This window comes from Boleophthalmus pectinirostris, unplaced genomic scaffold, assembly GCF_026225935.1.
Source record: "Boleophthalmus pectinirostris isolate CB_2022bp ecotype Guang Dong unplaced genomic scaffold, ASM2622593v1 HiC_scaffold_7, whole genome shotgun sequence".
In the NCBI taxonomy this organism is placed as follows: domain Eukaryota; kingdom Metazoa; phylum Chordata; class Actinopteri; order Gobiiformes; family Gobiidae; genus Boleophthalmus; species Boleophthalmus pectinirostris.
Window position 1 is genome coordinate 114456 of NW_026571473.1, and position 12444 is coordinate 126899.

Consider the following 12444-nt stretch of genomic DNA (forward strand, 5'->3'; position numbering starts at 1 on the left):
AATCAGGACTGAACCAGGTCTAAATCAGGACTAAACCAGGACTAAACCAGAACTGAACCAGGACTGAACCACGTCTAAACCCAGACTGAACCAAGTCTAAACCAGAACTGAACCAGGACTAAACCAGGTCTAAACCAGAAGTGAACCAGGTCTAAACCAGGACTAAACCAAGACTAAACCAGGACCAAACCAGGACTAATCCTGGACTAAAACTTGGGAATCTAGGACCGCCCCTGAGAGAACCCTCGAGTGCGATCGGGCATCAGCTGCGTTTAGCTCCATGGAGCGCGGAGTTCTACGTAGGTCCTTTCGCTCACGATCACAGTCTACACGGGCGCACCTCCGGCGTTTCACCTCCGCTGATATCGCGGTGATTTTAGCAAATTTGTATGAAGAAAATACAAATTTGCCCACCACTTCAATCCAGGTTAAAAAAGCATTGTGACACGCGTTACTGACATTTGTACACAGTAAAATATTACCACTTTTTCCCTGTAATGCCGAACATTACTGCGTTACAGCAAAAAGCAACGCATTACAGTAATTCGTTACTTTTATAACGCGTTACTCCCAGCACTGACAAGATATTAACCATAACCACTATAGAGCCACGTGTGGAGCAGCACGTCCTGTGTGTGTAGATTTCAGAAAATAGGATCCATCTTATTTTTTGACGCTCTACGCGAGTGTAGGCGCGTATCCCCGTCAAAATCCACAGAGAGCATGTATCTATTGTTGTATTAGTGCATTTACCATCAGCTTTACTGGCAGCTGCCGGTGGAGTCACCTTCGCGTTGACACGCGGCTGTGGTTTCACGAGGTTAAGTGCAAGCAGATCGTCGCTCGTCAGGTGAAAACAAATTCCGACGTTTAATTGAACCCCAACAGTGACGAACATCGTTCATCACACATAATTTGAACAAATTCACGTTCAAGTTCTTGATTTTCAAAAGTTCACTGAAAAATGAACATGTTCAATGAATGCATTCTTTTGAACTCATTCATGCACAACACTGGGGAGCAGAGTGGTCATTGGTACCCAAAGAGCATCTGAGCAGTGGTGTAGCGTATCTTGTTACTCCATTCACTTCAACTTTAACAGTGCATGCTCTAACAGGTCAAGGCCTGCTGGTCTTCTTTAGAGTGTGAGGCAGTTTTAGTCTTGGCAAAGAGCAGAATGCCTACTTACCACAGATGTTCAACATGTTGCTGCAATTCGGAGATGGGAGACATAGTAAAGTAGCAGTGTAGGAGGTCGGCGGGCTGATGGTTCAGGTTGGCTGGGTTTTGGAACGCCCACCCTAGAGCAGTGCACATGGCTAAAGGACTCCCAGGAGGACCTGCTTGAGCTAGTTGCTTGGGAAGGAGAAGATGAGGGAAATCAGAACCAATGAGCAAGTGACTGGTGGCAGTGGAAGTTTCTGCAGGTGGGAATACTTGTGCTCAGACGGGCTCAGCTCATCAGCAGTGAAGGCATGATGGATAGAGTATCTTGATTTGGGAGAATGAGCTGGGGAGATATCAAAGGAGACAGCAGCTCCCTGAAGGTGGATCACCTCATGACGAACAGTACACAGAGGAAGGCTCTCTGGCTCTGTAGTTAAGTGGAGGTGTCTGACCGCAGAGGGAAAAATTAGGTCTCTTTTAGATCTATCTTGAGGATGGCGAAAACTTCAAGGGAATATTCTACATTGTAGAGGCGCATCTTCACCAGCTTGAGCATGAATAGGGCAGTCAACATAGACAGTATCTGGAGCTGTACTGACCATGAGCACCGTCTGGTTCTGGTTGACTCACATCGTGGAGAAGGTGTAACTGTTTGCAGGTGTTACATAGCTTCTTCAGAGTGCATGTATCAGGGATGTGGTTCCTGCCATATCTCCAACAGCCTCTGTCTTTAATCCAAGCAGCTGCTTCTGTGGTGGAGAGTGACTTGAACTTGGGGCATAGGCTGAGGTAATGCTCTCTGGTGTTGCAGTATGGACAGTAAGGCTTGACAGTAGGTCTGGCTTTGGGTGACTTACTGCGGGGTTGAGCTGGAGGAGTCACTCTGGCTTGATTCTCTGTGTTGTAATACACATTTAAGGGATGGCCGTGGGGTTTCTTCTGGCTCTTCACTGGCTTTGGTGGATCCTGGAACATGCGAACCTCTCTGGAGGAGATGCACTTAGCCTGTGACTTTAACTGAAGCCAGGTGGAAAGATCAGGCAGAGTGTAGGTCTTATTTAGTACCTGTTGTGAGGATGCCATGGGTAATGCTATACTCTAGAAAGCCATCTCTATACTTAGGAGATAGCTTGCTGAGCAGCCTCTCGACATGAGATCCGTATCTCAGCTCATAGCTATTTTCTCACTCTAGAAACCGAAGCATGCCCACTGAAGCATCTACTGACAGGACAACATTGTCAAAGGCTTCTAGGTCTCCAGTTTGGATGGGTGGTGAGTTTAAGATGGCACCTAGTTCACTCTGCACAAGCTGGCGTGGCTGTCCATATTTATCCTGAAGTGCCTGGAAAGCGGATGTGTATGGCCTAGGGTCGTGCATGTAGACTTGGACTAGTTTGTAGGTTCTGGATAGCTTCAAATGATCAAGGAGGACTTGATATTTGAACTGTTCAGTGAGATAGGTATGCACATTGTGCAAATTGTCAAATGCCATCTTGATTAGGGTGAAGTCTGATTCTTTCCCAGAAGTGAAGTGGGGTAAGGCTGGCTGAGGAAGCAACTAATAACTCCAGCAAGTCTGTGCCAGGTGCTGCTGAGGCTTGGAGGAGGCTGTCACCTGGGGTGGGATAGATGGCAGGGCAGGATAAGTGTGAAATATTGGATATATGCTGGCCTACGGGAGTCTGGCCTAAGTCTTCGGTCAGAAAGATTGCAGCGGGATCCAGAGGTTTGAATAGGAAGGTTTATTGATGATTGTTATGGATAAGAATAAAGACTGGGATTGTGATGGTAATTGTGTGTGTGTGTGTGTGGTTATCTAGAACAGAAAAAGAAAGAAATATATACAAATAATTAGAACTGTACACACATATCAATAATAACAAATATACAAAAATAATACAAATAAACATATTAATTATACTATATTGGCAGCTGCAATGTAAGCCCAACAGATGGCGCCAGAGACCACCTCATGACGTTATGTAGTTAGCGGAACGCGTGTTTAATGGCAGATCAGGTGGTAAATGACAAAGTTATAAAGAAGTGATTAAGCTGGATATAGCGAAAATATTTGAAACGAGATAAAAAATTACACACCAAACTGTATAGAACAATACATACATACAATACTCACTTCTCATTTACGCACGAACATAAATATTAGCAGGACAAAGACGAACGTGTACCTTTCTCCTTGGCACTTCCTCTGCGTACCGGCTACCTGAGCTGCAGTGCGCATGCAAAGGAGAGGCAGTAATGACGTCCTCTTAAAGGGACGGCAGCATTACAGCAGGGAAATTCGATAATGAATTTGTAATACACAAATATCCCTGCTGTGCTCAGTCCTCAGGCATCTCTGGCAGTGGGATGAGCTTGGCTACTGGCCGAGTGTAAATAGTCCCTTTAATGTCCACCTCCACGGCTCGGATCCTGAAGTCGTCGCTGGGGATCACCTTGGTGACACGTCCTATGGGCCATCGTGCCCGTGGTAACTGTGGATCAATGACCATGACCACTTGATCCATACTCAAGTTTGGAGTGTCGGTGTGCCATTTCCTCCTCTGGTGAAGGTTAGGTAGGTAGTTCTTGGTGAACTGGACCCAGAAGTGGTCTGCTAGGACTTGGCTGTGTTTCCACCAGCGACGTCCAATCAGGTCACTGCTGCCGTAGATAGCTTGAGGTAGTGATGCATCCCGTCGCCCCATCAGCAGGAGGTTAGGAGTAATGGGGTCAGGGTCAGCAATGTCTGAGGTAGCATAGCCCAGAGGTTTTGAGTTAAGGATACCCTCCACCTCTATGAGTACAGTGAGCAGTACTTCTTCGGGGAGGACTCGGTCTTTAAGTACAACCTGGAGAGCTGTTTTGACTGATTTTATCTCCCTCTCCCAAATACCTCCAAAATGAGGTGTATAAGGTGGGTTGTATTTGATGGTGATGCTCTGTTCAGCTGCAGTGGAGGGTGAGGCACTTGCTTGACATGAGCGTGGCTGCGGACCATCTGTGCTTGGTTGAATGGGGCATTGTACGGCACCTGCATGGAGCATGCTGTATGGGGGCACCCACAGTGTGGCTATGACGTGGTAGTGGAACAGGGTTGGAGACTGAAACAACAGGAGAAGGCATGATGGTGTAAGTAGGCTGGGGCTGCATAATGATTTTGGCAGAGACTCAGTCTTGTGTAGCAGTGGCTAAGATTGTTGGGGGACTAGTAGAGACAGGAGGACTGACTGTATGTAAATTGACTGGAGGTGGAGCTTGTGTGAAAGGAGTAGAGTGGAGCGGACCAGGTAGACCCTGTGACTGCTGTATTAATGGCTGGGCTGTGGATAGGAGCCTCAGGTTGTACTTACACTCTTTATCTCCTCTTCTTTCATGAAGGAAGTGATAAGAACTGCTTTCTCAACTTCCATCTCTTTCTCCTACAGTCTGCGCTGCAGTATTTGATGTCTCGTAATAGCCTCTTCTGTTTTGAATGCAATCTCTGCTTTCTCCTCTAGTCAATGTCCCTGCCACTCTTGCTCTCTAAGAAGCTCTTTTTTTTCATTCAGGGCCTCTCGTGCTTGCTGGTCTAGTAGAAGGCACTGCTCTATGACTTGCCTCTGTGCCTCTGCTAGCTCCAGGCACTTCACTTTCTCCTCCAACATGGTGTTCTGCAGCTCTGACAGCATGTCGGTAACAGATCTCTGGGTTAGTGAACGAACACTGGCTTGGGATCTGGGGATACTGTGGTGAGAAGCTACTTAGCCTCGACGTGACCGTATTCTCACAGGCAGTGGTGGAGAAGGTGGTCTCAGCATAATGAGCTCTGAGGCTGCTGCCCCGTTATCAGCTGTAGGTACTGGTGCAGGCTGGGTTTGTAACTGTAGGATGATATCCAACTGCAAAGTCATCCAGGTGTGGATGTTGCCGTCTCTCCCACTGGGGTCTAGGATGCACTGCTGCATCGGTAGGCAGTTGTTGTTACTCAAGTGGGACACTCTGGTGTTTGCTGATCTGATAGATACCTGCGAGATGGACTCCGAGTTGGCACAACGCTGTTACACCAATGAAGTTTATTACAGATATTGTAGTTACAGGTTCTTATGGAACTGGCAAGACACCTTGTCTTGTATAGGCCTGTGGCGGGATTATGGATGTGTGTGTTTGATGGACATGAATGCACACAGAGGACACCATACAGGGAAAACATCCAGTGCCATGGAGAAAGTCAAAGAAAAGCACAAATGGGAAGTGACATCACTACTGACGTCAGCCACAGACATTACAAAATAAAATAACTATTTACGAGATTTTCCAACAGGGCCTCTGACAGTTGGCTCACTTCTCTCAGCTCTTTCTTGATTTTAGCCTCTAACCGTTTTTTTCATGGTGGGTATTGTATCTCATGGCTCCCATGGTTGCTCTTATAGCCCAGCACCTCTAGGATCACTGCTGCTGAAGTGTACATCAGCTCCTTGATTTCACTGATGTTGGTGGTAGGGATCGCTCTAAGTGCCTAATTCACATCTTCTAGGAGACTTGGTGGGTATTGAAGTGACCATTTCCCCACATCCTGTTCATGTAACCCCTCTGACTAGGGTTACAGTAGTAGTAGCATTCCAATAGAGCCTTGTTCTCGCATCTCACCCATTTCCACCTTGTCCCAGTAGCCCATATTAATTAATTAATCATTGCATTTATATAGTGCCTTTCAAGATACCCAAAGCGCTTTACAGTTCATTATTCATTCACTAAAGAGTCAGTGGTGGTAAACTACTACTGTAGCCACAGCTGCCCTGGGGCAGACCGACGGAAGCTGCCAATTTGCGCCATCGGCCCCATCACTCACGCACACACCACTTTCATACTAGATAATGTGGGTGAAGTGTCTTGCCTAAGGACACAACAACAGTTTTTGCCACTGACACCCCACTGTGGCTCCTGGAATTCCCAGCGGTCTCCCATACAAGTACTAACCAGGCCTGGCCCTGCTTAGCTTCTGAAATCTGAAAGGATCAGGCTTTGACAAGCCGGTATGGCCATATATTTTATCATTTATTTATTTTTTCCCCATGCATTTTACCATGTTTATTATTATTACTCATCCCATCCGCATCAGCATCCCAAGAACAATAAGTCATTATCATCCCCATGGAGGTAGGGAGAAGAAAAAAAAAGAAAGGAAGATGAGTGAGGGAAGTTCATGTTTCGGTAGTTTGTAGAAATAAGCTCTGTCAGTGATTGATGTGATAAGATTGTTCCAGTGCGTAATGTTCATGTGTTTCCTGGTTTTCCAGTTCATGAGGATCAACTTTTTGGTGATGACCTGAACAACAGAAAATATTTTGTTGTATTATTTTTATTTTTATTACATAATTTATTTCTTTTCTGTGAGCCAATCTCATGGACATTCCATGTTAGAAATCGGTCATGCAAGTCAGTTTTACTGAGCTGAATACGTGGGTTCGTATGTGATGCGTATGTGTGCATGTGTGTGTATGTGAATTGTGAAGTGAAAAGTGAAATATATATTATTGTCAAATGACAGTCCTCTGGAGGCCCCCAGGGCACTCCGGAGCCCACTTTGGGAATCATTGTCCCATACACTAATGGTCTCCAAACTTTTTTGTCTTTCGTACCCCAAAGCATTATCTCACAAAATCTTGAGTCCCCCCTATATCCTGTAGCTACAGAAAGATTTCCAAAGTATTTTAAATAGTGTACATAGTACACTGTTTTCTGATCTATGTTATAATGTTGTTTCCTTTTCCAAAACATGCTCGGAGTTGTGTTTTGTTTCTTTCACATGTTTAAAATGTAAAACGTGCATATTTAAGCTGAGGTCTTCTAATAATAAAGGGTTATTCATGTGTGAATGAAACAAAACATCAGTCTGGGTAAGTCTGGATATTTTTTGATGAATTAACAACATTTAACATGCCTTAAAGCTCACAAGAATAATTTCTTTGTAATTTAAGACGTTTGAAAAGTCAGAAAAATGCATGCACATCCTCACACACACTGTCTTTGCCGTATGACATCCATAAAAGGGACTGTATAAGTGTAAGGTAGTGTCTTGTAGCTGTGTATCCTGAGTGGGACAGAAGCACATATCCGCGGACAGCAGGGGGCAAGCTGGAGCACACTCTGAACACATGGACCAGGACAAATCACTGGCACCATTTTGGAAGCAGCGGGACAGGGCACGTTCCACTCCTCTTCATGGAACAACAGCTTTCTTATGAAGCCCAGTGACAAAAAAACTACACAGAAGCATATTTACAGTTATCTGTTTAGTTAATGAATACCTAAAATAAATATTTAAAATAAAATGACTTAGGCTAGTGGGAATAGTAAAGAAGTGATGATGACATACACTACCAGTCAAAAGTTTAGACACACCTTCTCATTCTTTGTTCTTTATGTTTACATCGTTTTACATTTTATATAAATTACAGAAGACATCAAATATATAAGATGTGTGGAATTATGTAAAAAAAAATCTCAACTACATATATTTTATATTCGAATGCTTCAAGTATCCACCCTTTGCTTTGTCGACAATGCTGTAAACTCTTGGCCTTCTCTTAATTAATTTCCCTGATATGGTTTTCACTTCACAGCTGTGCCATGTCAGGGTCAAGAAGAAGGGACAAAGCAAAGGGTGGATTTTTATTTATTTATTTATTTATTTATTTTATCTTAAACAAGTTTATATTTATTCTTGACTTAATTTTTTGTTTGCTACATTCCATATGTGCCATTCAGTTTGGACTAGTCGTGTAGGTCGGATATGATTTATGTTTTGCTGACTAATAACAGAAGAATGAGCCTACAAAAATGCAGGAATCATACACTTTCAACAAAGCGTTTGTCACTTTTAAAGGAACTCTATATGTAGGATGTACAGTATGTAGGAACTGAACCTGGGTTGCCAGTGCTTTAACCTGCACATACAAGCCTCATTCTCAGTATATGATCAGGCCATGCCTCATGTGAAAGCTCGGAACCTCCAGAATTTCTGCACTGAGCTGCAGAGGCTGCACAGTGCTGATTCATGATTGGCTGCAGGTTTACGTAGTGACCATTCAAAGCAGAGAGAGTCATTTTTGAAATGAGAGACTCAATTGAGAGACTCAAATAAATAGCCATTGTTTGTTGTAAAAATCTTACCTACAGCTCCTGCGCAAACATTGTGCTTGACCCACGCAAGTTACAAGACGTGTAAAAACAATTGCAAATGTAACTCATTGTATCAAAACCAGAAACGTGCACGCGTCTGCTATTGTTTAAAAACTAATAACTCTGAGTTAATTAGCACCCACTCCACGGACAGTGAAACCATAGCATCAAACAAGAACAGAGCAGCACACTTTCGCTCACCGACCTGTCGGACGCGCGTCAAAGTCTGCCCCCAACTCTCCATCCGAGTCTGTGGGTCTGACGTGAAAAAGCTCCACTCACCATGACCGGCGCGTCCACGGACAGTATCCCGCTGGAGTTTAGGCACAAAAGGCAGTCCACACAGCGTTCTCCGCAGGTTCAGGGACCGCTGCTACGAGCGCTCTCACCATCACCACGACAGCTTCGGCTCTTTACGGAACTATTCGTGTGTCTCCGTGACTGCCCATACGGCCCCCTCCTCTCTGCCTGTAGAGTCCCTCGTGGCTCAGTGAGCTGAGTAATAATAATCATTTACACTTACATTCTACTATTCACTCACTCCATGCTTTCTCCTTTCGGTTGTGTGGTTCATATCCTTCTGAGACCCGGCCCATTCATTTGTGTCCGTTATAGTGCACATTGAGTTAACCAGTCTATCTTTTAAGTGTTTTGAGATAGACTCTTAATGGGGGGATTAGGTTCCTCTGCCTAAATAAGGCTGGGGATTATGAAGTACTATCATACCTAGGATAAAATATGAACTCAATACTAGGGTGACCAGATTTTCAAAATAAAATACTGGGACACCCCCAGTTTGGAGCAGTTGGTGATAAAACTGTGAAACGAGGGTGTAATTAAGGAGAATTGTTCTGCATTTGGCCTATTCATAACTAACATGTTTTATGCCTCTTTTTACTGTTACAAGTGTCAGATTGGGAACCTGGGACATTTCTTGTATAAAACTGGGGCAAATCACTGGTTTTGGATAAATCTGAGACAAGGGACACAGGGCTCAAAACTTGGACTGTTGCGGGTAAATAGGGATGTCTTATCAACCTACTTAATGGGAGCTAATTGGTGGTTGCAAAAAAATAAAAATAAATAAATAAATAAAAGGAACTGTAAAAACTTTTTGAGGTGACTATAAAAGCCTGTCGGAGATGCTGGGCATCAGAAGAGTTGTTATTGTTAGGTTGTTAACTACATGGATTTAACACCAAAATGTCCATTACAGAGGACATGTTACAAATTGTAAATAACAGTAAAATTAAATAAATAAATAAATAAATAAATGTATATATATATATATATATATATATATATATATAATATTAATAAATTGATATATATATTAGGGCCGGGCACGTTGACGCGTTAACTTTGCGTTAACTAATTAAGTCATTAACGCCGACAATTATTTTAACGCCGTTTATTATTTATTTATTTATTTTATTGTAAACGTCTGTTTCTCACTGGCTTTTATTTTGAAAAAGTCCACCGCGAGCGTTTCTTTACGTTTGACGTCTTTTCTTTACAGTTTATTTCTGACCACGTGAGATGCAACGTGCCCGAGCCTCCGCGAGCCACGGGCCCGGCCTCGGGTTCGGCCGCAGGTTCTGACTCCCGTCTCGGCTCCGGCCGCGGGCTCTGGACGCGGGCTCCGGCTCCGCGACAGTAGTCGGAGCCTGCGGCCGGAGCCGAGACTGGAATTGGAGCCTGCGGCCGGTAGTGTCCGCTGTAGTGTTCCATGTTATGTTCGCTGTAGTGTTGTAATGTTCACTGTAGTGTTTGCTGTAGTGTTCGCTGTAGTATCCGCTGTAATGTTCACTGTAGTGTCCGCTGTAATGTTCACTGTAGTGTTCGCTGTAGTATCCGCTGTAATGTTCACTGTAGTGTCCGCTGTAGTGATCCATGTTATGTCCGCTGTAGTGTCCGCTGTAATGTTCACTGTAGTGTTCGCTGTAGTGTTTGCTGTAATGTTCACTGTAGTGTTTGCTGTAGCGTTCGCTGTAGTGTCTGCTGTAATGTTCGCTGTAGTGTTTGCTGTAATGTTCACTGTAGTGTTTGCTGTAGCGTTCGCTGTAGTGTCTGCTGTAATGTTCGCTGTAGTGTCCGCTGTAATGTTCACTGTAGTGTTTGCTGTAGTGTCCGCTGTAGTGTTCGCTGTAATGTTCGCCGTAGTGTTCGCCGTAGTGTTCACTGTAGTGTCCTCTGTAATGTTCGCTGTAGTGTTCGCTGTAGTGTTTGCTGTAGTGTTCCATGTTATGTCCGCTGTAGTGATCCATGTTATGTCCGCTGTAGTGTCCACTGTAATATTCGCTGTAGTGTCCACTGTAATGTTCACTGTAGTGTTCGCTGTAGTGTCCGCTGTAGTGTTCACTGTAGTGTTCACTGTAATGTTCGCTGTAGTGTCCGCTGTAGTGTCCGCTGTAATGTTCGCTGTAGTGTTCGCTGTAGTGTCCGATGTAGTGTCCGCTGTAATATTCGCTGTAGTGTCCGCTGTAATGTTCACTGTAGTGTTCGCTGTAGTGTTCGCTGTAGTGTCCGCTGTAGTGTTCACTGTAGTGTTCACTGTAGTGTTCACTGTAATGTTCGCTGTAATGTTCGCTGTAGTGTCCGCTGTAGTGTCCGCTGTAATATTCGCTGTAGCGTCCGCTGTAATGTTCACTGTAGTGTTCGCTGTAGTGTCCGCTGTAGTGTTTGCTGTAGTGTCCGCTGTAGTGTTCGCTGTAGTGTCCGCTGTAGTGTCCGCTGTAGTGATCCATGTTATGTCCGCTGTAGTGTCCGCTGTAATGTTCACTGTAGTGTTTGCTGTAGTGTCCGCTGTAGTGTTCCATGTTATGTCCGCTGTAATGTTCACTGTACTGTTCGCTGTAGTGTCCGCTGTAGTGTTCGCTGTAGTGTCCGCTGTAATGTTCACTGTAGTGTTCGCTGTAGTGTCCGCTGTAGTGTCCGCTGTAGTGTTCCATGTTATGTCCGCTGTAATGTTCACTGTAGTGTTCGCTGTAATGTTCGCTGTAGTGTTCACTATAGTGTCCGCTGTAATGTTCGCTGTAGTGTTCACTGTAGTGTTCGCTGTAGTTCGCTGTGTTCCACTGTAGTGTCACTGTAGTGTTCGCTGTAGTGTCCACTGTAGTGTGTGTCGTGTGTTCCGCTGTAATGTTCGCTGTAGTGTCCACTGTAGTGTTCACTGTAGTGTTCGCTGTAGTGTCCGCTGTAGCGTCCGCTGTAATGTTCGCTGTAGTGTCCACTGTAGTGTTCACTGTAGTGTTCGCTGTAGTGTCCGCTGTAGCGTCCGCTGTAATGTTCGCTGTAGTGTCCACTGTAGTGTTACTGTAGCTGTAGTGTTCACTGTAGTGTTCGCTGTAGTGTTCGCTGTAGTGTCCACTGTAGTGTCTGCTGTAATGTTAGCTGTAGTGTTCACTGTAGTGTTCGCTGTAGTGTCCGCTGTAATGTTACTGTAGCTGTAGTGTTCACTGTAGTGTTCGCTGTAGTGTCCACTGTAGTGTCCGCTGTAATATTAGCTGTAGTGTCCACTGTAGTGTTCGCTGTAGTGTCCGCTGTAGTGTCCGCTGTAATGTTCACTGTGAGCAGGGCCTGGAAGCGTGGCTGCTCATTGGACTGGATGAGGCTTGTTCTGTCTGAGTGCTTCTCAGGCTGCTTCGTGACCACTGGGGCCCTCACACTTCATTGGCACCATGCCACAGGGGCCCCCACTCTGGAACAAGCACATGCCCATCATCTGAATGACATTTGAACTTCCAAATTCAAAATTTAAAGAGGGGGTATTGTGCAAAACGGACTTTCTAGAGTTTTCTACCATGTTCTAACATTGGTCCCTCATCTAAAACAGAGGTTTTAGATGCCATCCATGCATGTTTCAATGACCCAGCGATCACTCCTGGACCCTATTCGAACCCTCCTAACCCTAACCCTAACCCATAGAACAAACCTGTCCAATGCTCCATCCACAAGCCTGTGTCAACTATGTTCCCCTATGGCCTTTCTTCATAAATATAAGCAGGAAACAAAAACTTCACAAACCTGACGCAATGTGCAGAAGTTTCACTAGCAAGATGCAAGCTATGACAGCACTCTGAAGGGACTTTCTGTGGAGAGCAAAGGGAGGGAAAA

General features: G+C 44.7%; 1 protein-coding gene across 1 annotated transcript in view; it reads right to left on the reverse strand.

Moving 5' to 3' along the window:
• The window catches only part of LOC110174624 (receptor-type tyrosine-protein phosphatase S-like), a 119733-nt gene extending 111006 nt beyond the window's left edge, over positions 1-8727 (reverse strand). The window contains 1 exon segment of the mRNA XM_055164726.1: positions 8611-8727. Within this exon segment, the coding sequence (XP_055020701.1) occupies positions 8611-8613 (3 nt within the window). The 5' untranslated portion in view covers positions 8614-8727.
• Positions 8728-12444: the final 3717 nt, after the last annotated feature.